General features: G+C 40.4%; 1 protein-coding gene and 1 long non-coding RNA gene across 5 annotated transcripts in view; one reads left to right on the top strand and one right to left on the bottom strand.

Annotated features, from left to right (window-relative positions):
• Positions 1 to 22,838, bottom strand: part of NT5DC1 (5'-nucleotidase domain containing 1) — a 245,993-nt gene that overhangs the window by 26,946 nt on the left and 196,209 nt on the right. For all 4 annotated transcript variants that reach the window (XM_075126651.1, XM_048844736.2, XM_048844734.2 and 1 more), the window contains exons 9-11: positions 19,456 to 19,574; positions 18,130 to 18,288; positions 5,260 to 5,428 (exon numbers count right to left, since the gene is read on the bottom strand). In XM_075126651.1, the coding sequence (XP_074982752.1) occupies positions 5,260 to 5,428; positions 18,130 to 18,288; positions 19,456 to 19,574 (447 nt within the window). The remainder of the gene's footprint in view (positions 1 to 5,259; positions 5,429 to 18,129; positions 18,289 to 19,455; positions 19,575 to 22,838) is intronic.
• On the top strand, positions 14,794 to 18,185 carry LOC142071549 (uncharacterized). The gene is made up of 3 exons (XR_012667647.1): positions 14,794 to 14,914; positions 17,639 to 17,779; positions 18,100 to 18,185. It is a non-coding gene; the product is annotated as an uncharacterized LOC142071549 (long non-coding RNA).

The following is a 22,838-nucleotide window of genomic DNA, read 5'->3' as shown; positions in this document are numbered from 1 at the left end:
TGCGAGCTGACTCGAGCTAAGGGGCTGTTTAACTGAGGTGTAGATGTTTGGGATTGTGCTGGAGCCTGGGCTCTGGGACCCTGTGAGGGGAGCAGGTCCCAGAGCTTGGGTCCAGCTCAAGCCCGAACGTCTACACCACAATTCAACACCCTCTTAGCTCGAGTGCTGTAATACCAAGTCAGCTGGTACGGGCCAACTGCTGTTTTTTAATTGCAGTGTAGTCAGGCGTTTAGACCTTAGGCTCTAGCCTGAGCCCGAAAGTCTACCCTGCAATTTTATAGCCTCGCAGCCCAAGCCCTGTGAGCTGAGTCAGCTGACCTGGGCCAGCCATGGCCATGCCATGGGTCTTTTATCGCAGTGTAGACATACTCAGTATCACAGCCAAGCTTAGAGTTTAGAATTTCTGTCCCCATTGTTGAACTCACACCATGTCTGTCATTTAAAACCTCAGTATCTCTGAAAGTGAGGATAGTGAAGTAAAAAGAACAATGATTTTTATTTATATAGAAAGATAGCTATATAAGAGTATTATTATTATAAAATGGGGATAGAGATGAAGCAAAACTCTTTTTGAAGGAGATATAATGACACCATCACTGAAAGATGCCACCAGACTATTTTCTTCAGCAAAGTACTCATTTTACCCATTAAAACATACAACTAGCTTTATATTTTGATTGCATGGGATAAAGCAAAAGCTCTCACAGCAGCACCTACTTTAAAAGACCTTTCCTATAAACACTCTTTGATAAATGGCTCTTATAATGTAGCTATTTTGCTAACTGAGTACTGAACCGTTTACTTTTACATGTGTAAAATTTTTAGGTGTAACTCCTAAAAGGCATAGTAGAGCTGGTCAAAAACTGAAAACCTATTTTGATGAGAAAAATTGAAATTTCAAAATTGGTGTGTTTGGAAAACTTTGAAACAACAGCCACATTTTTTTTCCAATGTTTTCGTCGTTTGCCCAATTATTTTAAAAATTAAAAATGAAAAAACACATTATGGAAAATTTTCATTTACAAAAACCCTGTTATCGATAACATATTCAATAGGGTTTTTGACGAAAATTTAGAACCCCAATGGCTTTTGTGATAAAATGTAAAATTTCAACAATGCTGACAATTTTTGATGGAAAATTTTGTTTTGGTAAAAAAGGTCATTTTTTAAAGGAAAAAAATTGTTTAAAAGTATCAAACAATTCTACTAAAATATTGTCCCTGTTCTGGATACAATACTCAATACTATTTTTAAAACAGTACACAAGTTTCTGGCAGGGTTGCCTCTTCAGTTTGCCCTCTACTGGCCCGATGTAGTATTGCAGAATCCTTACCTCAGTTTCCCCCAGACTTTTGGCCTACTCCAGCTGCAAGTGTCCTGTCCCTCCAGCCAGACCACTCTAGAAAGCCCTGCTCCTTCCAGGGAGGCAAAATTCTTTATCGAAATCCAACCAAAAATGTAAAAACTAAATCTTTAGCCCCACCAGGCTCAGCAGGCCTTGTCTTCCTCACAGGCATAGTTAAGCTTTCATGGTCTTTCCTCGTGACTCAGCATTTGCTCTTGTGCCTCAAACAACCTCAGTGTCCAGGGGCTGGCCCACTCCTCCCCTCCCATAGGAGTTCAGGCAGGCTGCAGCTCATCAGGGTAACTGCCTTCAGTCAGGCTTCCAGCTCACCCTGTCTGCTCTTCCCTCCTTTCTGCTTCTCAGCCTTCCCCCAGGCTGCTTCTCAGAGAGAAGAAACTCTCCCTCTCCTCTCTTCTGGGTCTCTTGACTCCAGCTAAACTCCCCTTGCTCTTTATGGAAATCTCCAGCTCTCCCCCAGCAGCTGGGTCTGATATCCAAGTTGAGCCACATGATCTCCAGCCGATTAGGATCAGCTGGCGGGTGAAGGAGGGTAGCTGATCTGTCACAGGCTGAACCCTTAAAGGCCAGCCAGCCTGTGACAGAGTCATTCTTTGGATTTCCCTGAACATTTCTGTCAGATCTTTGCTTTTCAAATGATAATGTCCTTCAGGCATGGCCGATGTGTTTGTGACATGACAGGACCAAGCATACTGTTGGCACTTAGAATACCTGAGGGGAAAAAGAAAGCACTCCAGAGCACATCAACCTCATATAGCTGGTTGTGAATGTTGTCTAGCTAGTTATTTCAAAACAAATGCAGCAAAGCCAGAACTTACAATATCTGCCAAAAAATCAAGGTTAGGCCAGCCAGGACAAACAAGACTTACACAGCTTGTCATAAAGCCAGTCAGACAAGGCACTGCAGTGGGGTCAGGACTACCTCAACATCAAATAATGAATGGACCTTTTAAAAACTCTTTGAAGAAGTGTATAAAGTTCTTATACAGTTCTACTTATCCTCTACTATAATGTACACAGTTACAAGTTTAAAAATGTTAGTTCTGATCTTTCCCTTAGCTCATGTGCATGGGTTACATCTTAGCCTCCAGGGCCATCATCCCCTAACATTTATCCCACAGAGGGAACACTCCATGACACACAATCCTTCCTCCCCACGTGGCCAGGATCCAGACACCATGGAGAGCCCTCTGCAGTGTTGAGAATCCACAGCTGGAGAAGGACTAGGAGAGGGAGTGTCAGTGTCACTGCCCTCTAAGACCTGGAAAGCAGCCTTAACCTTTGTGCTGTCCCCCACCATCTGAAGTGAAAAGAAAAGGAGTACTTGTGGCACCTTAGAGACTAACCATTTTATTGGAGCATAAGCTTTCGTGAGCTACAGCTCACTTCATCAGATGCATACTGTGGAAAGTGTAGAAGATCTTTTTATATACACACAAAGCATGAAAAAATACCTCCCCCCACCCCACTCTCCTGCTGGTAATAGCTTATCTAAAGTGATCACTCTCCTTACAATGTGTATGATAATCAAGGTGGGCCATTTCCAGTACAAATCCAGGGTTTAACAAGAACGTCGGGGGGGGGGGGGGTAGGAAAAAACAAGGGGAAATAGGTTACCTTGCATAATGACTTAGCCACTCCCAGTCTCTATTCAAGCTTAAGTTAACTGTATCCAATTTTGCAAATGAATTCCAATTCAACAGTTTCTCGCTGGAGTCTGAATTTGAAGTTTTTTTGTTGTAATATCGCAACTTTCATGTCTGTAATCGCGTGACCAGAGAGATTGAAGTGTTCTCCGACTGGTTTATGAATGTTATAATTCTTGACATCTGATTTGTGTCCATTTATTCTTTTACGTAGAGACTGTCCAGTTTGACCAATGTACATGGCAGAGGGGCATTGCTGGCACATGATGGCATATATCACATTGGTGGATGTGCAGGTGAACGAGCCCTGATGGGCCTAATAACACCATCACAGGGCCTAATCACATCAGCCACACTATCAGAGGCTCCTTCACCTGCACATCCACCAATGTGATATATGCCATCATGTGCCAGCAATGCCCCTCTGCCATGTACATTGGTCAAACTGGACAGTCTCTACATAAAAGAATAAATGGACACAAATCAGATGTCAAGAATTATAACATTCATAAACCAGTCGGAGAACACTTCAATCTCTCTGGTCACGCGATTACAGACATGAAAGTTGCGATATTACAACAAAAAAACTTCAAATTCAGACTCCAGCGAGAAACTGTTGAATTGGAATTCATTTGAAAATTGGATACAATTAACTTAGGCTTGAATAGAGACTGGGAGTGGCTAAGTCATTATGCAAGGTAACCTATTTCCCCTTGTTTTTTCCTACCCCCCCCCCCCCCGACGTTCTTATTAAACCCTGGATTTGTGCTGGAAATGGCCCACCTTGATTATCATACACATTGTAAGGAGAGTGATCACTTTAGATAAGCTATTACCAGCAGGACAATGGGGTGGGAGGAGGTATTTTTTCATGCTTTGTGTGTATATAAAAAGATCTACACTTTCCACAGTATGCATCTGATGAAGTGAGCTGTAGCTCATGAAAGCTTATGCTCAAATAAATTGGTTAGTCTCTAAGGTGCCACAAGTACTCCTTTTCTTTTTGCGAATACAGACTAACATGGCTGTTACTCTGAAACCTGTCATCTGAAGTGGGAAATCTCCCTTCAAGACTTTGCCAGCCCAGGAAAAAGAGCTGTGTTTTCAGGGAACTGGAGTGGGGGAAGTAGCTCCAAAACAGGGCCGACCCTGCAGATTTCTCCTGGACCCATGGCACCCGAAGGCAAAAATGCTGTCAAAGGGTGTGCAAATCCTACCCACCAGAATGAATCAGGAAAAACTCTGTGAGGGGAACTTCACAGAGGTTATCCTTCCCCTAGTTCTTTTCATGGCTAGAGGTAAATGGGCCACTTATCTTTGGAATGATAGAAACTTTGCCATGCAGCAAAAGATAGAATATAATTAAGTTACGTTATATTAGGTTAATTGTTTTGTGATATCCTTATAATGTAGCTGCTTTCTCAGAATATAGTGGCACAGAATAGAACTATTCAGTGGTATCTTTAGCTGATTCCTAAACATTATCGCCCTTTGTAAGTGTGAGCAGTAATTCAGCCTATATGCTGGCAATGGCTGTAGAATTAACTTTGTTTGGCAACTCTGGAATTCTCTCTCAGACTAAAGGAGTACTTGTGGCACCTTAGAGACTAACCATTGGATGAAGTGAGTTTTAGCTCACGAAAGCTTATGCTCAAATAAATTGGTTAGTCTCTAAGGTGCCCCAAGTACTCCTTTTCTTTTTGTGAATACAGACTAACACGGCTGTTACTCTGAAACCTGTCATCTGAAGTGGGAAATCTCCCTTCAAGACTTTGCCAGCCCAGGAAAAAGAGAAATCTGAAATCTCTCAGATTAGTTATTCTTTCGTTTTGTACATGAAATAGACTCAACACTGAACCAAGAGGCTGGTAAATTGTACACTTTTGGAATTAATCATAGCACTCATTCAATGCAAAAGTAGCAAAATTCTGTGAGAAAGACCAGGCAAAGACCAAGAAGTAGAAGAAACCCTATGGTAAATTTCCAGCCCCATTGTCAAACCAAAGAGAATCAGATAAAAGTCTGAATATTTAAGGCACTCATGAAAACCAAACTTGTCCAGCCTACAACTATTATGAGAATAACCATAAAAATAATGAATAGTGACTGGCAGTTTACAGTTGAGTGTTAACAGGAGAATTAGTTTTGATGAGTTTTGAAAATAGATTTTCTCTCAAGGTAGTATCTATAATTTGAAAGCATTACTTCTGGACACTTTACATATTCACTAATAAGAACAGTCTTCCTTACCTGCTATTGCTTCAATACTTGGAATTGCAATAGTGCTATAAGCACTGATACATTTGCAAGACCATGTGTCAGTTAAGGTTTCCTCTGTACTTTCCAATCCTGAGATGCTGTCCACAAAGAAAGAACCCCACTGTTTAGATACTGAATAAGGAGCTTTTGGGTGATGTCCCTGAAATAAAATAAATAAATAAAATTAGAAACCCCAACATAAACTCAATCATTATAATTAGTCAATACTGTATCTTCCTTCTCTATTTAGCCCACAAACATTATTTTAAGAAGTTCTGAAGCTATCCACTTTTTCCTTAATAAAACTATTATTTCTTATAAGCAATATGACTGAAAAAGCAAACTGGGAAAAAACACCAAAACCTTTCAGTTTTTCTCTTAACTGGTTCTCTATGACATATAAAGTCTGCTTTAAACATTGTTTTCTTCAATTTGTTTTTCCATCTAAGGTAATAGGAATATCTCACTTCCCTCTCTTTGCTGGAGGACCTGAGACATCATGATGCATGAGGCTGTAACCTCAGCTACCATTCTGCCTTCTCTCACCTTTAGGAGAGAGTGTATGCTGAATGTCAGAGTAACCATAGGGAAAATATTACTTTGATTGTCTAAGATTCAGCATCCTTCTCTGCTCTTGGGAATTACTATTCAGGTCCCCTCGCAAAAAGTGAAGATCTGATATATAATACACACAACATCTTAAAGACTTAACATGTATTAAAGAAACAATGTTGGGCAAAGCATTTTTTCTGATTTTATTGTTGTTATTGTTGCTCTGCAATCCATCTTTAGAACTGCTATATACTATCCACAGCAGTCAGAAAAAGCTCCAGCAGGCCTCTGCAAAAAGATAAGCAAAATTGCAAACCACACTATAGAAAATCTGCAAATGCCATTTGTGCACAAAGTATAATTTCAGACCATCATAGCAGAGAACAGCAGACAACCCTCCATAAGCCTCCAGATTTGTGAACTTTTGCACCTTGTTTTCCACTCAACTGCATTCTTACAATCTTCAGAACATGTTGGAATAACTGTTGACCACAATAGGAGTCATGTCAGATACATTTATGTCACGTCCCCTGTTAATCTCCCATTGCAACTAACCATGAGAAAGAAGAAATTTGACAATACACACTGAAACCACAACAGAAGACAGACTCAGGATATATCTACACTGTGATTAGACACCCACAGCTGGCCTGTGCCAGTTGACACAGGTATTTAAGGCTCAACCTGAGGGGCTGTTTAACAGCAGTGTAGACATTTGAGCTCAGGCTACAGCCTGAGCTCTGGGACCCACTTTGCAAGGTCCTAGAGCCTGGGCTCCAGCCTGAGCCGGAACGAGCCTGAGTCAGCTGGCACAGGCCAGCTGAGGGTGTCTACAATCTTTGACCAATACAAATCTATTGATTCAACAGCTTGAACTGACTCAGCAAACCATGATAATTTTTTAGCACTTCTTGGTGCTACTTTCTCTAAGAGCATCTATTTTGCAGGAAAAAAATGAGTTTGATTGGCATGTTCAGATCCAGATATTTGTTTCTCTCCAGTGCTGAGAACAGACTGAGATAGCTAACAACTTTAGTTTTCAAGTACAGAATGTCACCCAGGAGCTGAGCTCTTCTTTTGTTTACTCATTAAGACAGCTATTTTGGTTTGCTTTGTACACAAATAATACCTTTCCAAGAAAATCTTTAAGGGCAATTTAGATTATCTATCAAATGAAAATTCACTTTCCAGTTGGAGGAGAGCTGCAAAAAGCACATGAGGGCCATACCAATTATCCAGCTGATTATTCAAAAAAGCACACACAAGCCTTTGTATACAGGTCAGGGCCTACTTATTGGCAGGGAGATAAGTTCAGACTCCTGTCTCTGTGGATCTTTACGCCAGATTCACTCAGCAATTTAAATTGTAATCTGAGGAAATGCACTGACATTCTTCAAATGAGACAACTGCTCCATCTTGAAGCTGGAATGTCTCCCTTGTACTGCTCTACAGGGAGAGAATGAGGTTTAGGGGTTAGAGCCCAAACTTCTTAACAGAACTAAGAACAAACAAAACAAAACAAAAATTGTTAAATAAAATAGCTGCCTTCATGCCATGTATTAGGGGATTTTCTGTCCTCATATTTTATTATATTCCCATTGCGGTAATCTCCAAATGAAAAGGGTTCCTTGATTGTAAAACCAAACCTTGATCTCAAATTTGAGAATTCCCAAACTTTGTCCTTCAGTTGTACCCCTTTAAAAAGATACCAGGGTTACTCTGTGAGTATGCTTAAGAAGCTCCCAATTTCATTCCCAAATGCCTGATTACCAGAGTTCCATATCTGACTAGGAAGAGACTCAGCCTGCAGTTAAGGAAAGGTCAATGCTATTGATCTTACATGTTACTGAAACCACAGAGAGATTCCTTGGCTATGGATTCAAATTGCACCCGCCTAAAGTTTCTATTAGCGAATAACAATGAAGCCTTTAAAAATAATTTGTGTTTGTGAAGAGTGCCAGATTGGCAATCCTGGAAAGAGAAATCCTCTAGCTGTAGAACAGGAAAGCAGAAAGCAACAGAGAGACAGGATTCCACATCACCAGTGCGCCTTCGCAAGTCTGACCTAGAGTGACCACCAACAGGGGGTGAAAGTAGTTAAGTCTCTATGCTTCAGTCTTTTACTTGGGACTGCCAACAAACATTTTCATTAATACTAGACCTGGAAGTATTTTTTGTGATAGACACACCTGCACATCCTTTACTAGAGTGATGGCAGTAATGCATTTCAAACAAACCAGACCACAGAGCAGCAATGGGATAAGAGAAGAGACAGGTGTCTGCAATGCCTAATTACAAGCCTCTCCAGCAACAGGTTGTGGGTTAAATATTGGAGTCATTCTTCACATTTAATTTCTCTCTGGTCCAGTATGAGTAGAATAAAAATGTCAGCTTTTTCTCCAGAGACAATCCCAGACTTTTTGTTTTTTGTGTGTGCAAAGTTACTGATATTCCCTGTAAGTCCTACAGTAAGAACAACAAGAACATCTGAAAGCTACATCTTGAATGAACAAAAAATCCTGAGGTAAAAACAAAATTAATTAAAACTGATAAAAAATTTTTTGTGGCAAAAGGATTAAAAAAAAATAAAAATAAAAAGTCAGCCAGCTCGAGTAGATTTTGTCAGGCTTCCACATGAATGCAAAAGGGAGGAAGGCCCAAGAGCCTCCAACATGGCTGTGTCTGTTGCACAGGTGGGACACAATCGCAATCCCTGCACTCTCCTGAACATAAGGACTGCTTCTTGCTAGCACACACTAGCACCAGCACCTGGCAGTGGAGCTAGCTAGCCATGCTAAGCAGTGTAAGCTGCACACCCTTACAGAATGTAGGCACTGGGTTTGCTCCCCTTATATGGCACCAAACTCTGGAAGGGATTGTACCTTCCTAAAGTACAATGCCTTCCAGAGCACGAGACAGGGCTGTGATTAAGTCACATTTGAACTTTTAATTGCTAAGCGAATCTGGGACACCCTTTAGTAATTAATACCCCCACATATGGTTCAAAAAATTGGAGGCAAAACCCAGCATTAGAATGCACCCATACTCTGGCCTGCTGCAGCCCCACACACAGCCTCATCGTATAGACAGTCTTAGCACGATCATGAGTAATGTGTGTGGTTATTGTGGACTGGATCAACGCCCAGCCAATGGATTAATCGTAAAAAGATTTGGCCTGCATGCCTTGTTCTTAGGCCCCCTGCCCAGGAATAGTTCTTCCCAGCAGTCTTTTTTGGGGGGGTGTGGGGAAAGGTGGGGGACTACAAATGGGGTAGAAATTTTTTTGCTCCACACACTCCCCCTGCAGAGGGAAAGATTTCTGCTTGATATCCATGGGCTGTACTCTTCAGAACCTGGCTAACAGTTTGCAGTCCTGTCACTCATTACCATCATATATTCTTCATGCAGTAAAACAGACGATTCTTCAGGAAAATACTCACCCATTTATTCCTCCCTCCCCCCCCCCCCCCCCAAAAAAAAAAAAGTGTTTAGGAAAGATTGACAGTGAAGAGTTGCCACTTGAGCAATTTATACACACCCCTCATTTATCCCAGATAAATCAACATTATAAGATGTTTTTCTACAGTAGAAAGATTTGCTCATTCACTTTTGCTGTTAAATGTATTAGTAAACCACTGACAGGAATTTAGATGTTGTTTATGTCAATTCGGGCAGCAAAAATCCCACAGCCTCTAAGAACCAGTGTCTGACCTCCAAAGCCATATGGATGATAACAGTTTGCCTCAAATCCTAAGAAGCAGCAGCAGATTAACTTGGCTATGGTGTAACCAGGGTGGCACGTAGAAAGGATTTCCATCTTGAACCATCCCTTGCAAGTCTTCTTCCTTCAGCAAGAGTCAATATGGGAGGTTTTAGGGGTCTTAAAACTCTCAAAATTGCATTTCCAACTGCATTCATGGTCAGCCTTGTGCTCTACTTCCTTCCACCTCACCTCCATAAACATACTGTAAAAGCATACCTTCTTCTGCACGTTGGCCATGACCCTACCATTGCTGTCTACTTGTTCTCAACTGGTGCAAGACTGCAACTTTCTGGGATCATCTAAGTATCTCCTCATTTGTAACAAAATCAAACCAATGGATGTTAAGAATAATCATAACTTTTGAACTGAAAACTGTTCAGTTTCCTCTCCTTGGCTGTTTTTTATGGCCATTTTTCTGCTCTTTATAACAGGGTTGTCATCCATACTGCATTGAACACTCGTATCTTAGTTATCACGCAGACAACCTGCCAGCCACACAGATGTCTGTAAAGACGCTGAACTGTCATTGATGCAAGACTGATCTGACATGTGACTTCTTCAGTTATAGAGCCTTCTAATGTAATCTGATTACCCAGATAGATAAAACTATTCATCCATTCAATGTTATTGCCAACTACATGCATGTCAGCAGATCATTCATTTCTGTTTTATAAGAGGCATCCACAGCTTTTATTTTATCACCACTGATCTTAAGTCCTAAGGATTCTGTCAGGGAATCAGGCCACAGGTGATCAGGCCTATTGACTGGAACAGGAGTCTGGCCTAGTGCTCAGAGTCCAAAGGCCAGAGCCCAAACTCAAAGCAGAATCAGAGCTGGGGTTCAGAACTGAAGATCAGAACATAAGTCAGACTTCGAATGCCAGAGCCAAGGGTCGAGACAGAGTCGAAGCCAGGAATCAGAGCTGAGGGACACAGCCAGATTACCTGGACTCAGGGAAGGCAGGAGCAGGGCTGGGAGAGAATGGGAACAAGGCTGGGTGCAGAGTAGGATCTGGGCTGGAGCACTGAAGGAGCAAAGCAGGAGCAGGCTTGGAGTGAGGAGAGCACAGGGAGGCAGAGAGTCTATGTACATATGCATTGAGCAGCCAACGATCTACTGCTGCTGCTGGGCTTAAGAACCACCCTGCTGGCTTCCTCAGCCAATCAGGCAGGGCATCAGTCAGGCAGCCTAGCTGACTCGTTAGGTTATGGAGACTCAGCAGGCACAGCTGCAGGGACCTAATTTTTTCTCAGCTCTTCCAGCCTTAGCTGTAGTTGGTCAGTAATCTCTCCAAGTAAGGCAATATTATCTGCATACTTGATATCCTCTAAAGAATCTTTAACTTTCCACCTCGTACTTTAGCTTCAATCAACTTTGTGGTCACACAGTCTCTTAGAACAGGAAATAAGTTTGGTGAGTGAATGCATCCCTGACGTACCACTGATTCTACTGAAAACAAGTCTATAATGCAAGCGTGATATAGTTCCTCCACTAGGTACACTCAGTCCTGAGGCACCCCAGACTGGCGCAGCAATATACACACTCCTGGTTGACGCCCTGAGTCTATAAATGCCATGTTAACTTCCTTTTGTCAGTCTGGCTTGCCAATAACATTTCACAGAGCGTATATAGAGTGGTTTGTATGGAAACCACAGCAGTCGTCTCTCATTTTTGGGTTGGGACAGTATTTCAGTCAGTTCAGTATCATAGAGTTGGAAGAGACCTCAGGAGGTCATCTAGTCCAACCCCCTGCTCAAAGCAGGACCAATCCCCAATTTTTGCCCCAGATCCCAAATGGCCCCCTCAAGGATTGAACTCACAACCCTGGGTTTAGCAGGCCAATGCTCAAACCACCGAGCTATCCCTCCCCCCCTCATCAGTAGTATGATTATAAACCCTTTCCCTTGGACTGACAGCAGCATTATTCCTATATTGTTTGAGGAAGCTGATCACTCTTTTTTGAAAAAAGGATGATGTAGCCTCTTTCCAAACCTTCTGGAAAGTGATCAGTTTCCCAAGCTGTTAAGGCAACTTGATAAAACCAGTGAACTAAATCTGGACCTCCACTCTGCAGCTGTTTTGAGGTAATTTTGTCCAGACCAGGAGCTTTATCATTCTGTAACTGTTTGAAATATCACTTCCTCTAATGTTACCAGTCTGTTTTCATTTGGGTTCATTTTTGGACTAGCTTGTAGTTTACATATTGGTGGGGATTTATTTATTAATTCACAAGAATGCTCGTGCCAATGCTCAAGTTGTGCATCAATATCCTATTAGTATTTTCCATTTTTGTCCTTAACTGGCAGAAGCCATGAGAATGAATATCCAACTAGGATCTTCAAAGTCTCAAATACAGATTTCTGGTCATGTCTTTCAGAGGCTTCCTCAAAATACTGTGCCATACTATTCCACCACTGATTACAATAATTCTCACAGGCCCTCTTGACTGCTTATTCGAGACATTTCTTTTCCCCTAACGTCTGAAAAGCTTCCTGAATGCTTACTATCACTTTTGCATTTATTAACTGCAGTTACAAAGTAGAGCTCTTTCTACAATCTATATATTAAAATGAAAAGAGTAAATGGAGAGGCCTTTGGATTAGATTCTTACCATGCCAAGATCCGCTTGGAATCTGAAAGTTGTTTACAGATCTCTGATTCTGAAGCCACAGCTACTCCAGCCCCAGCCTTGAGCTGAAGCAGCCCAGGGTCTGCTCAAACTTATATCAGCTCTGTATGGTCCCTCAGGAATCATATGTTAGCCAAAAACTGGTGGAATGCTGCTGTTCTCTGCCCTGCTCCCCTCCTCTCCAAACATGCCCTCTGTACTGGGGGCTAAGAGCAGTTGGTGTAGGTGCAAACTCTACCTGCTGTATTCCAGCTGAGAGCACCTCACTGCTGGGGGGATTCTCATTTGACTAGTCATGGCTGTTTTGCATCAACTGAGTAGTCAAAAGGAAAAAATGGCAGATGAGATTCTGGCCCTACATTTAGTAAGATGTCTTTAGCCCATGATGAACATGGCCAAAAGTCTGAGTGACATGAAAGACCTGAATGGGAACCAGCCCTAAAACCTGAATGAAACATTAATTTATCAATCTGTAATTGGTAGATTAGCAAATAAAAAAGTAAGGGAGCAGAGTTGTAGGGTTTTTTGGTCAGTATAGTGAAGAGTTAAAGAAAACATATAAACACTCAAAAAGGAGAATGGGGATGATAGAAAAAATCAAACTGAAAATCAAACGTTTTGAAAAGCAAAATCTATAGGTGTCTTGTTTACACACCATGATTACATCTTTTAGTAGAATTATTTCCCAGCTGTGTCAATTTTTTGGTTAACAAATATAGAATCCATGTTTATGCCACACCATTGTCTTTTACCCATCATAGGGCCTGGTCCCATTAACACTTGCTACTGAGCATAGTGGTTACTATTGTGAATAGTCCCATTGCCCTCAAAGTACAGTGCAAAGAGCCAGATTCTCAGCTGGTGTAAAGTGTCAGAGCTCCATTGACTTCAATGGAGTTCTGACAATTTACACCAGCTGAAGGGACTAAGTGTTGCAGGATCAGGTCCATACTGTGTAAGTCTAAAGACATCAGTAGAACATTACAATCCTTGATTAAGCCTTACAGTACCTTTAAAAGGCTTGATACTCCAGACGCTTAGTACCAAGTTTAGGGCTCACTAAAGACACGTGGATGTGTTCTTACTGAGGGTAGGGATGAGAGAACAGGAGGCAGGCCCAAGGCCTTGCCTGAAACAGGTAGGCCTGCTCTTGGTCTCTCTCAGGCTGATCCTGCAGGCCAGACCATTGAGATCAGCAGTGGGATGTGAGCCTAGAAAACACCAAAGATGACAGGATAAAGCCCATAATATTGTGTAAATGTCAGGTGTTTGACTAGTGACCACTATAACTAAAACAAAATTCCCATTCAGTTCAATAATTCATTAGCTATGCACTAATATAATAATTCCTTTCACCCAAGGACATCATATTGCTTCACAGACACAAATTCTTTAAGCCTCACAACATCCCACCCAGGTGGTTACTGTAAATATTATTATACTCATTTTAAAGATGGGTAAACAGGCACAGAAAGGTTAAGTGATTTTTCCAAGGTCACTCAGAGGGAGTGTTGGGAATAAAACTCATGGGACCTGACTTGCAACCCCAACTAACTATTAGACAACCTCTCTGTAAAATGAGTGTTTCCAGGGTCCTGCTCACTGCCAGGGTCCACAATATCTGTCTGTAATTGCCTAAATTTCACTACGTCTTCCTATAGTCAGAGTTTTTACACACAGAGGAACTGCTGTGAATTCATTTCTTTCAAAATTCTAGGACAGATTCTAATTGTCTTTAGAGTTTTCACAGATGGGAGTCTGCCACACCTTTAAAATGGAGAAGGAGGAAAAAAGTCTCAAACCAACCAACCAACCAACCTCCCAAACTTAGGGACATTCAATTTTACACACTAGTTATTTGCCATATGCTGTAACTGACTGAGGAGCTGTATGAAGAATGCCTATAGTTAGTTGCTGAACTGCTCATTTTGTTATGACACATACTTGTACAAAACTACAACTATTACCATAACTTCACAGCTGATTTGCGTGACGAATTTAGTTATGAGCATAAAGACAAAAATAACTAATGAAAATGGAAGTTATTAGCTGCTGAGGTTGTGAGTGACGGGTATTTTTTGTTTAATTTTCTCACTCTTTTAATGATGAAACATTATATATAACTGGAAACAAAAGAACACTCATTAAATTTATATTTTCTTTGTGAAGGACATACTTGCAGCTGGTGTTTTCCCTAGGATTTCAGTAGGAGCCAGCCTTTTCCACCAGAGTATGATGGGTCAGAAAAGGAGAAGACAGAAAGAAGAAAGAATGGGAAATAAATAAAGCATCATTTACAAAGTTTCTAAAAAGAATATAAGGGGAGTGAATCAAGATGAAAAGAAGATGTAACATTAAAATAATAATTTCCTTAATCACATGAATCCTGATCCTGCAAGGCGCTGATCAGTTGCAAAAAAGACACTGAAGACAACAGGCATTTTCTGTAAACTACTTTGGTCCAAAAACACATTAGTAATTTGAGAGCAGAAAAAAAGAGGCCAGGGAATAAGTTTTTGTTCTCATTCCCTAAGGAAGTGGCTTTGTAAATTCCTTGCATTAACTTCCTCATCCCTTTAAGAAGCCGTGACAGTCTTAGATCAAAACCTCGGATTTCGAAAAAGCATTGTCCCTCAACTATACACACTTCATGTAAACACCTAAACATTAGGGAAAGTCACCAACTTTATTTAAATTGGAGGTAAGTTCATTTTTATTTTGTAAAGATTATTAGCTCTTAGCCACAGGGTATGCACCTTCCGTTATGTGTTTATATAACATGTAGCACACTGTGGGTACTACTCCGAAACTATTATTAATTATTATTATTATTAATTATAAGACACAATGTATTTGAACACAAAAAGCTTTGAATCAGCTTTTCTCCCCATTTCACCTGAAGGTTAACAGAAGAGGTTGATTAGGACAATTAAAAAAAAACAAAACAAAAAAACAAACCTTTGTAGGAGTCTGACGGGAATCATTTTGAACTAGTCCTGTTAAGTTAGTGCTGTGCAGTCAATTGCAGAGATATGGATGTGATCTGTTGTTCAGACCCCCGTGAACAGTACGGCAATACAATAATACCACTGACCTTCCATGGACCCCCTCAGTTCAGATTCCTTTAATCAACACAATTCATTTTGCCTTTACTTACTTGCTGTCACCAGCAGTGGATATAAGTTGAACATAGATTCGGTGTGGGAGAGATGGCATTTGACTGAGACTCTGCATTTTATTATCACAGATACTACGCCTTTAGCAAAACATAAAATTCTTATCTAAAAGTCTGAATTTCCTACTTGATAATTGCAACTACCCAGAAAGTGCTTCTTCTGAAAAACAAACCAGATATTAGGTCAGATGCCTTTTATCCAGTGCAACTAAATAAGAGCCAGTAATCAGACAATGCTAGGAAATCTGCATACTAAGAGTTTTTGCTATGCTGTGGTTCCTAGAAACTTACAGGAAGAGAAACTGTGAATAAGTGTTGGCTTTTTGTTTTAATGAAGTAAATGTACAATCTCTGATTCATCACAACTACATATTTAACATACTTGAGAAGACTTGGTTGAATCACTAGTAATTTCCATTTACAGCAGTTACTGTCTCAGTTATGGTGAATTTTTTTTAAAAAAAGCTGGAAATATTAGTTTGAAAAACTAGTGTAATCACAGTTTCCACTTACGTGACAGATGGAATTTGTGCAGTACAGCTTGTAGATTTTGTAAAACTTTATTAATATAAATTTAATCCATATTTTCCTAACAACCTATACAAAGAACTATTACTTTTTTCTTTTTCCTCTTTTTACTAAGTAATGCATCCCTCTTGCTAGAAGATTTAAGGTTGTGTTTGCCTTCTTTCCTGCCCCTCTGTGGCACAGGAAAGAACCTGAACTTTAATGACTTGTTTTATTTATTCACTGACTTTGATGCCCTTCTTTGATCTTAGTTTAGAAAACAGTGTAGTTCAGAGGAATATATTTGATATTTTTAATAAAAGGGGGGCAGGTGGAGAAATAATCCTTATTTTTACTCCATTTCACTCAAACTCATATTTCAATATCTACTTTTCACATTACCCCCTTCCCTCCTCCCCCCCCCCCAGTTCTCCCTCCAAAATGTAACAAAAATGGGGGTGGATGGGTGTTTGAATATGCAACATGGCCAGATTAAAAACAAAAAGCTATCTGAACTGGTATAAATTCCCATCTCAAATTATATTTTTAATAGCAAGAAATACTTCTCTCTACAAAATAAACAGTTTCAAAAAGTAACAAAACATTATTTATCCTCAGTCAGATGGGTATCACTGATGTATTTAGGAACACATCAAAGGAAGAAACATTCAAAACTGAACAGGTTGACATTTTTTGCAAAAAAAGATTTTTAATTTAAAATGGCCTTTTTCAAAAAGGAAACTGATTATGAAAAACCACTGATATTATCAATATATTTTTTATTTTTTTTGTTTTCCGTGAAATTTATTAAAAAATTGGAATTGTTCTTGAAATGTTTTGTTTAGTGAAAACTGGGTTTCAGGCAGGTAAACAAATCATATAAAAAACTATTTAGATGAAAATATCCCCCCACAAATGAGAAGGTGTTTCATTTTTGAACTCTGAAATGGAAACAATTTTAAAATTTCACTATTTTTTGTGAAATTAATTCCCCATTTTCTGACAGTTCTAATTCCAAATATCTGAGCTCAAGACAGAGAAGCACTGTCTTCCCATTCGCTAGAGGTTATAACATGAGACGCTAAACAGTTCTAACCACACCAATTTCTAAGGAAGACATAAGAGAATATTAGAACGGTACGACATGTCTACACTGCAGCTGGGAGGGTGCCTCCCATTCTGGACATAGATACAAGCTAGCTCTGTTGGAGTTAGAGCACTAAAAATAGCGTGTGGACATTGTGGTACAGGCAGTGGCAAAATAAATAAATAAAGACGCAGGGGGTTGGGAGGGCTTGAATTCAAGAGGCTAATCTGTGCTGCCATCTGTGTGGCTGCAACATCCACTCTGCTGTTTTTAGTGTGCTAGTTCGAGCAGAGCTAGGGTATGTCTGTCTACCCAGGCTAGGAGGCAAACTCCCAGTTACAGTGTAGGGCTAGGTTGTGCCTGTGTTCAGAAAGGGTAGATAGACAGAGGAGCCTTGCTGCAGCAGACTCCTGCAGTTCCATGGGGATGTATGCTGCAGGTGCAGCTCTGCCACCCTTTACATAGGTTCGGTATGCTCTTTTCTTTCTTCCCTGGCAGTTCTGCTGATCAACGGAAAGAAGAAAGGGGCCACAGCCCAATCCTCCCCACAACTCTTTGGATGAGTTTTGGGCTGACAGCAGTGCTGGCATAGATCAATGGCCCTTCTTCCCAGCTACCTTTAACTTAAAGTGTTTTTTTTTAATTATTTATTTAAGGTGATTGTCAAAGGGGCTGTAGCTGACCTACCTCAGAGAAGCTTCCCTTTGTGAATAGGAGACATCAGCGTCTGTGAGCATACACAATGGAATACACCTGAATTCATTTCAGATGACTGGCTTCCACTGCAGGAGCGGAAGGTAAGCAGGTTTAGAGATTTGGCTCATGGGAGCAGGGAAGGTTCGTGTGAATGAAAATCTAAAGCCCAGGTTTCTTGAACCAAGGTTTAGCTAGCTTAGTATCAGGAAATGGCAGCCCATAGGGCACTAGTGCTGCCTTGCTGTAAATAGAGCCCTTATGATGTCAAGTTGTCACATGATGGCATAATTTTGATTCAGCCATGAATGGGTATGAAAAATGTAGGCACTGCCAAAAGACTTGCATAACTAGTAGGTTTCTTCTGATTCTACTTAGTGCAAGTGGCCCTACAGTTATTTCTAACCTTATCTTTTTTTTTTAGTTCAAGGAAACAGCTGCAAGGAACCCTTACCTCATATTTTCCTTTCTTCTCCAAGGGCTCAGGCTCAGTCTCCACAAGCATCATAACTTCATCCCCTCTAAGCTCCTCTAAGATGAAGACCGTCTCCCAGTTGCTATAGTGACGGGCTGGGAAAATATCTGAATGCATGCTGTCACCAAAATAAACAACCTAAAAGTGAAACCGCAAATTAAAAGTGTTATGTGTGTGAGGAAAAGACAAACAAGTGTGTTTCAGAGATAGAGAAAGAGAGCTTCAGAAACAACCAAATAAAAATTCCTCTAGGTTTATCTGGACACAACAAATGGATGTTTTATTAAAATCATGGTTTCTTTTTATTAAAAAGCTTCCTCACTGCTGGCCTTTCACTCCATTTTGGTTTGCCTCTGAATACCTTCCATGCCCTGGCTTCCACTGACATTACAAAAGAACACTGCAATATGAGTGGCACATAGGACAACACTGCTAGGGCATTTTGGTTGATAAAACTAGCATATTAGACAGCAGTGAAGTAAAATTGACAAACAGATAAAACAGAATTTAAAAAAATGTAATAAATTTGGGAAATATTTGAAACAAAGGAAAACTCTTATCATCTCTCTTTATTTCTAAACAGAACTTTCTGTCATGTTGTACTTACGTGTATAGCCTATGTATTGGGTAAATATTGGCCCTACTGAAGTCAATGGCAAAACTCCCATTGACTTCAAAGGGATCAGGATTTCACCCACTGAATGGGGTGACACAATGGTCCAAGTTTTTATTTACACTACCTTGTTCATCAGGTTTCTCTACAGGAAAAGATTACACAGATTTTATTACACACAGAGTAGATATATACACACACATGCATAACCAGATATACATTCTGTACCACAATTATTTTTCCTTTTTGAGAAAGGCAGTAAATATCTATAATTCCTAGAAACGGAATGTAACTAGTCAACTTCTCCCTTCCTGTTCTGTATTAATATATACAAGAACAACTATTTTATCCCCAATACCGGATTCCCCAGTGCATATCTGTCTTTTACACTGCCTGCTCTCCAGGAAGGAACTGTAAATAAACAAATAATCATGCAGATAACAACAGCACTAGGAGAGTTATGGTCTAAATTAACTAATAGGATCCATTTTTAAAATCTACTGGGCATTTTCTTCAAACATTTACTACTAGGCGGAGCACAAAGTACTGCAAGTAATCTCCATGGAAATTCAACGGTACTGCTCAGCACTACATTCAATAATAAGGTTCTAATTCACGCTCATGTTGTGATAAATAGATCAATGGTGGTAAGTGGATCTACTAAGATAACTTTTCCCTCTCTTGCTGAATACCTTAGGTTCTGGCTTGCCCGTCATCTTCTTCAGCAGTTCATAAAGATGGGTAGCATTACCTTGGGAATACCAGCCAGGCTTGTCCAAGGATGGCAGAGCTTCCTGCTCCTCATCATTCTCTGAAATCATAAAACAAGATTTCCCACTGTTAGTGAGAGCAATAAGAAAACTCACTACTCTTCTGGTGCTGTTTTGAGAGACGCATGACAAGATGCACCTATTTACCCGTGATAATTCTAATTTGACACTAAAGACTTGTCTACACTTACCGGAGGATTGACAAGCGACTGATGCATCGGCGGTCAATTTAGCGGGTCTAGTGAAGACCCGCTAAATCGACCGCAGATCACTCTCCCGTCAACTCCTGTACTCCACTGGATCGAGAATAGTAGGGGGAGTTGACAGGAGAGCGTCTCTCATTGACATCACGTAGTGTAGACCCCACAGTAAGTAGATCTAAGCTACGTCGATTTGAGGTATGCTATTTATGTAATTCAAATTGTGTAGCTTAGATCGAATTTCCCCTTTAGTGTAGACAAGGCCTAAGAAGAAGGACATGTCCAGGCAGCAGCAGGTTCAAGTTATGTTACTAATCAGAAGTTATTAATCAGAAGTTTCAGGTTAGGTCAGGTTGTAGTATAGGACCTGATGAAAGTTTGGGGAGCATGGCTCATTGTCACTGCTGTGCATGGTGGTTTCAATAAACACACACAAGAGATATTTGAGATTTAAAGGCCTCAGGCAGCAACTGTATTGATTTTCACTCAGACTTAATGTTATCCATAATCTGTAATGCCTGATGTTATGCTCAATTATCCACAAATGCCCTGAAGCCTACAGAACAGTCCCCAACCTCTTTTCCCATCAAACGAGGAGTTGCAAATATGTAGCCAAATTCTCTCTCCGAGAGATCAAACCATATCTGACAGAAGTCCGTTCCCACAACAATTATTCTCCTCCTTTCTCTGTCATGCCTTAGCTCCACCAGCTTCCAAAATGGTACCCAAATTTTGGGATAGAGATTAGGCCCATCTAAACATACCACAAGACGCTTCAACAAAAGTTGCAGTGAAGGAGGTAGAATACCACACAAACAATATTGAGGAGGTCATCAGCTACCCTATGGCAGTTGCTACAGCATTCCAGGGAAAGATAACAGCAACACCTACCTATGGAGACAGAACTTTTACTGCCAGCCTTAAACACTGACTCTATATACCACGGTCAATATGCTGTGTAGGAAAAAGATCTTTCCTGAGCTCAAATAAAGTTATAAACTATTGTGCATACAGGGGAGCATCATCAATCTCATATCTAAAATCTGCACTAATGCCTGATGTTCCACTATCATCCTGTTCAAGGGAGAGAGTGTGTAGAAACAAACTGATGCTAATACTATAGGTGATATGTGCTTCCTATCCAGGCAGCCATCTATGCACCCTGCATTCACAGTAAGACGCCAACCAGGAGTCTTAGTAGAGTATAAAAGTCATCATCCCCTCGCTGATCTGACTGTAAGGCCACCCTCCAGCCACTCTGGACACCTGCTCTGGTGTCTGTACAGCTAAACTTATGTAAATCTCTGTCAGGTAGCATTTCATTACCAACTGTATCTTTTTGCTTCTTGTTGGAGCCAACTTGCTGACCTTTGCAAAACTGTAAATGGGAATCTCATCACAAGGTGAACTTGTCTAAAACAATGCATGTGCATTGGGTACTGAAGTGATTAAGCAAAGAGGTTATTTTGTTTCTCAGCCCCAATACAATATTTTTATACAATAAAGAGAGAGAAGAAAAGAGGCCAATATAGTGTTTTGATCTGGTTTATCTAGAACATCAGTAATTCCATACAGTCTATTGCTACAGTATTGTTCGAGAATTACAAAATACTTTAGAGAGGGAGAGAGAGAGAGAGAGAGAAGGCTAGAACAGAGAGAGCAAACATTATGGAGTTACAGGGTGCAGCAATTCCCACAGAGACAGAGTGAAGTGAAACTTTGGGGACAGAGTAGAGCATTAGGAAGGAAAGCTGTTTAAAAGAACAGTAAAGGTGCATACAACAGGATAATATGTACACTGAGGGGAGAACAAAACAAGGTAGTAATGGGGAAAAGAGAAACATGAGGGGCTGCAAATCTTTTTCATACATTGTGGGTCCAGAAATCTGACTAAAACCAGGATTATTCCCAGACAAAACAATTGTATAGTAGGGATGTTCTAGAAACTGGGATGAGCAAGGAAATCCAAAATTAAGAACATTATTCTTTCTCTAACTCATGCAGAAACAGTTTCCCTCTCATCCCTCCTACAAAACCAAAGACATATAACAATATGTATTAAAGGTGGAATGTTATCCTTCATTTTGCATTTCCTGGCTTCTGATTGTTGGTTTGTGGCTCAACCTTAATGTTGTTGAAACAATTTGTCTTAATTTCCTCATTTGTTTTTGCTGTTTTAAAACTTTCATACATCCACCTTTCCCCCTGACCTGCCCCCACAGTTTCCTGGAAAAGTTTAAACACTTTTAAAATTAGACACACTATCTTGTTGTCATGCTTATGGAAATTTGTTTTTTTTTTCCTGCATATTTTTAGACATATTTGCAGGGATGGCTGAATGGGTAGCCAGGGATTTTAGATTTTTCCCCAAAAGTGTTTCTCAGATTGACAACAACAAAATGCATATCTATGAAAACTACTCATAAAACAGTCTGCAAATACAGACCCATCAAACAGATTAATATTTTGTTAAATGCACATTTTTTGAAATGGCAAAATCAATGAACAATCTCATTTTTAACGAGATAATATGGTTCTCCTTCTTCTATATACTGTAAATATCCAAAAAGCAATTGATTATGTTCTCTGTAAGACAGTGGTGGGCAACCTGCGGCCCAGAGGCTGCCCATCGGGGTAATCTGCTGGTGGGCCGCGAGACAGTTTGTTTACATTGACCGTCTGCCGGCATGGCTGCCCGCAGCTCCCAGTGGCCGCGGTTCATGGTGGCCGTGCCTGCGGATGTTCGATGTAAACAAACTGTCTTGCAGCGGATTACCCTGACTGGCCATGTGCATCCCGCGGGTTGCCCACCATTACTCTAAGACATATTTGCTTTCCATGAATTGCTTTAAGTCATGGACACATTTCTGCGAATATTCTTCTCTTTCTCCAGGAACGTTTCAAAATAATCCATGTACATGTTAATGTTCTGGCTAGTTCAATCAAGTACCTACAGCAGTCGATGAAGTAGGCTCTCCCACACCTTCCCATGTAAAACTAAAGCGAACTACATAATTGTATCTCAGTGACAGGAAGCAAAGAGGAAATAGGTAGCCATTTTTCAAAATGGAAAGCTTAACAGAAAAGTGGCCAAGTGACTGGTAT

This window comes from Caretta caretta, chromosome 3, assembly GCF_965140235.1.
Source record: "Caretta caretta isolate rCarCar2 chromosome 3, rCarCar1.hap1, whole genome shotgun sequence".
Classification (NCBI taxonomy): domain Eukaryota; kingdom Metazoa; phylum Chordata; order Testudines; family Cheloniidae; genus Caretta; species Caretta caretta.
The sequence above is the reverse complement of the archived record's forward strand: the minus strand, read 5'-3'. Positions and strand labels throughout refer to the sequence as shown.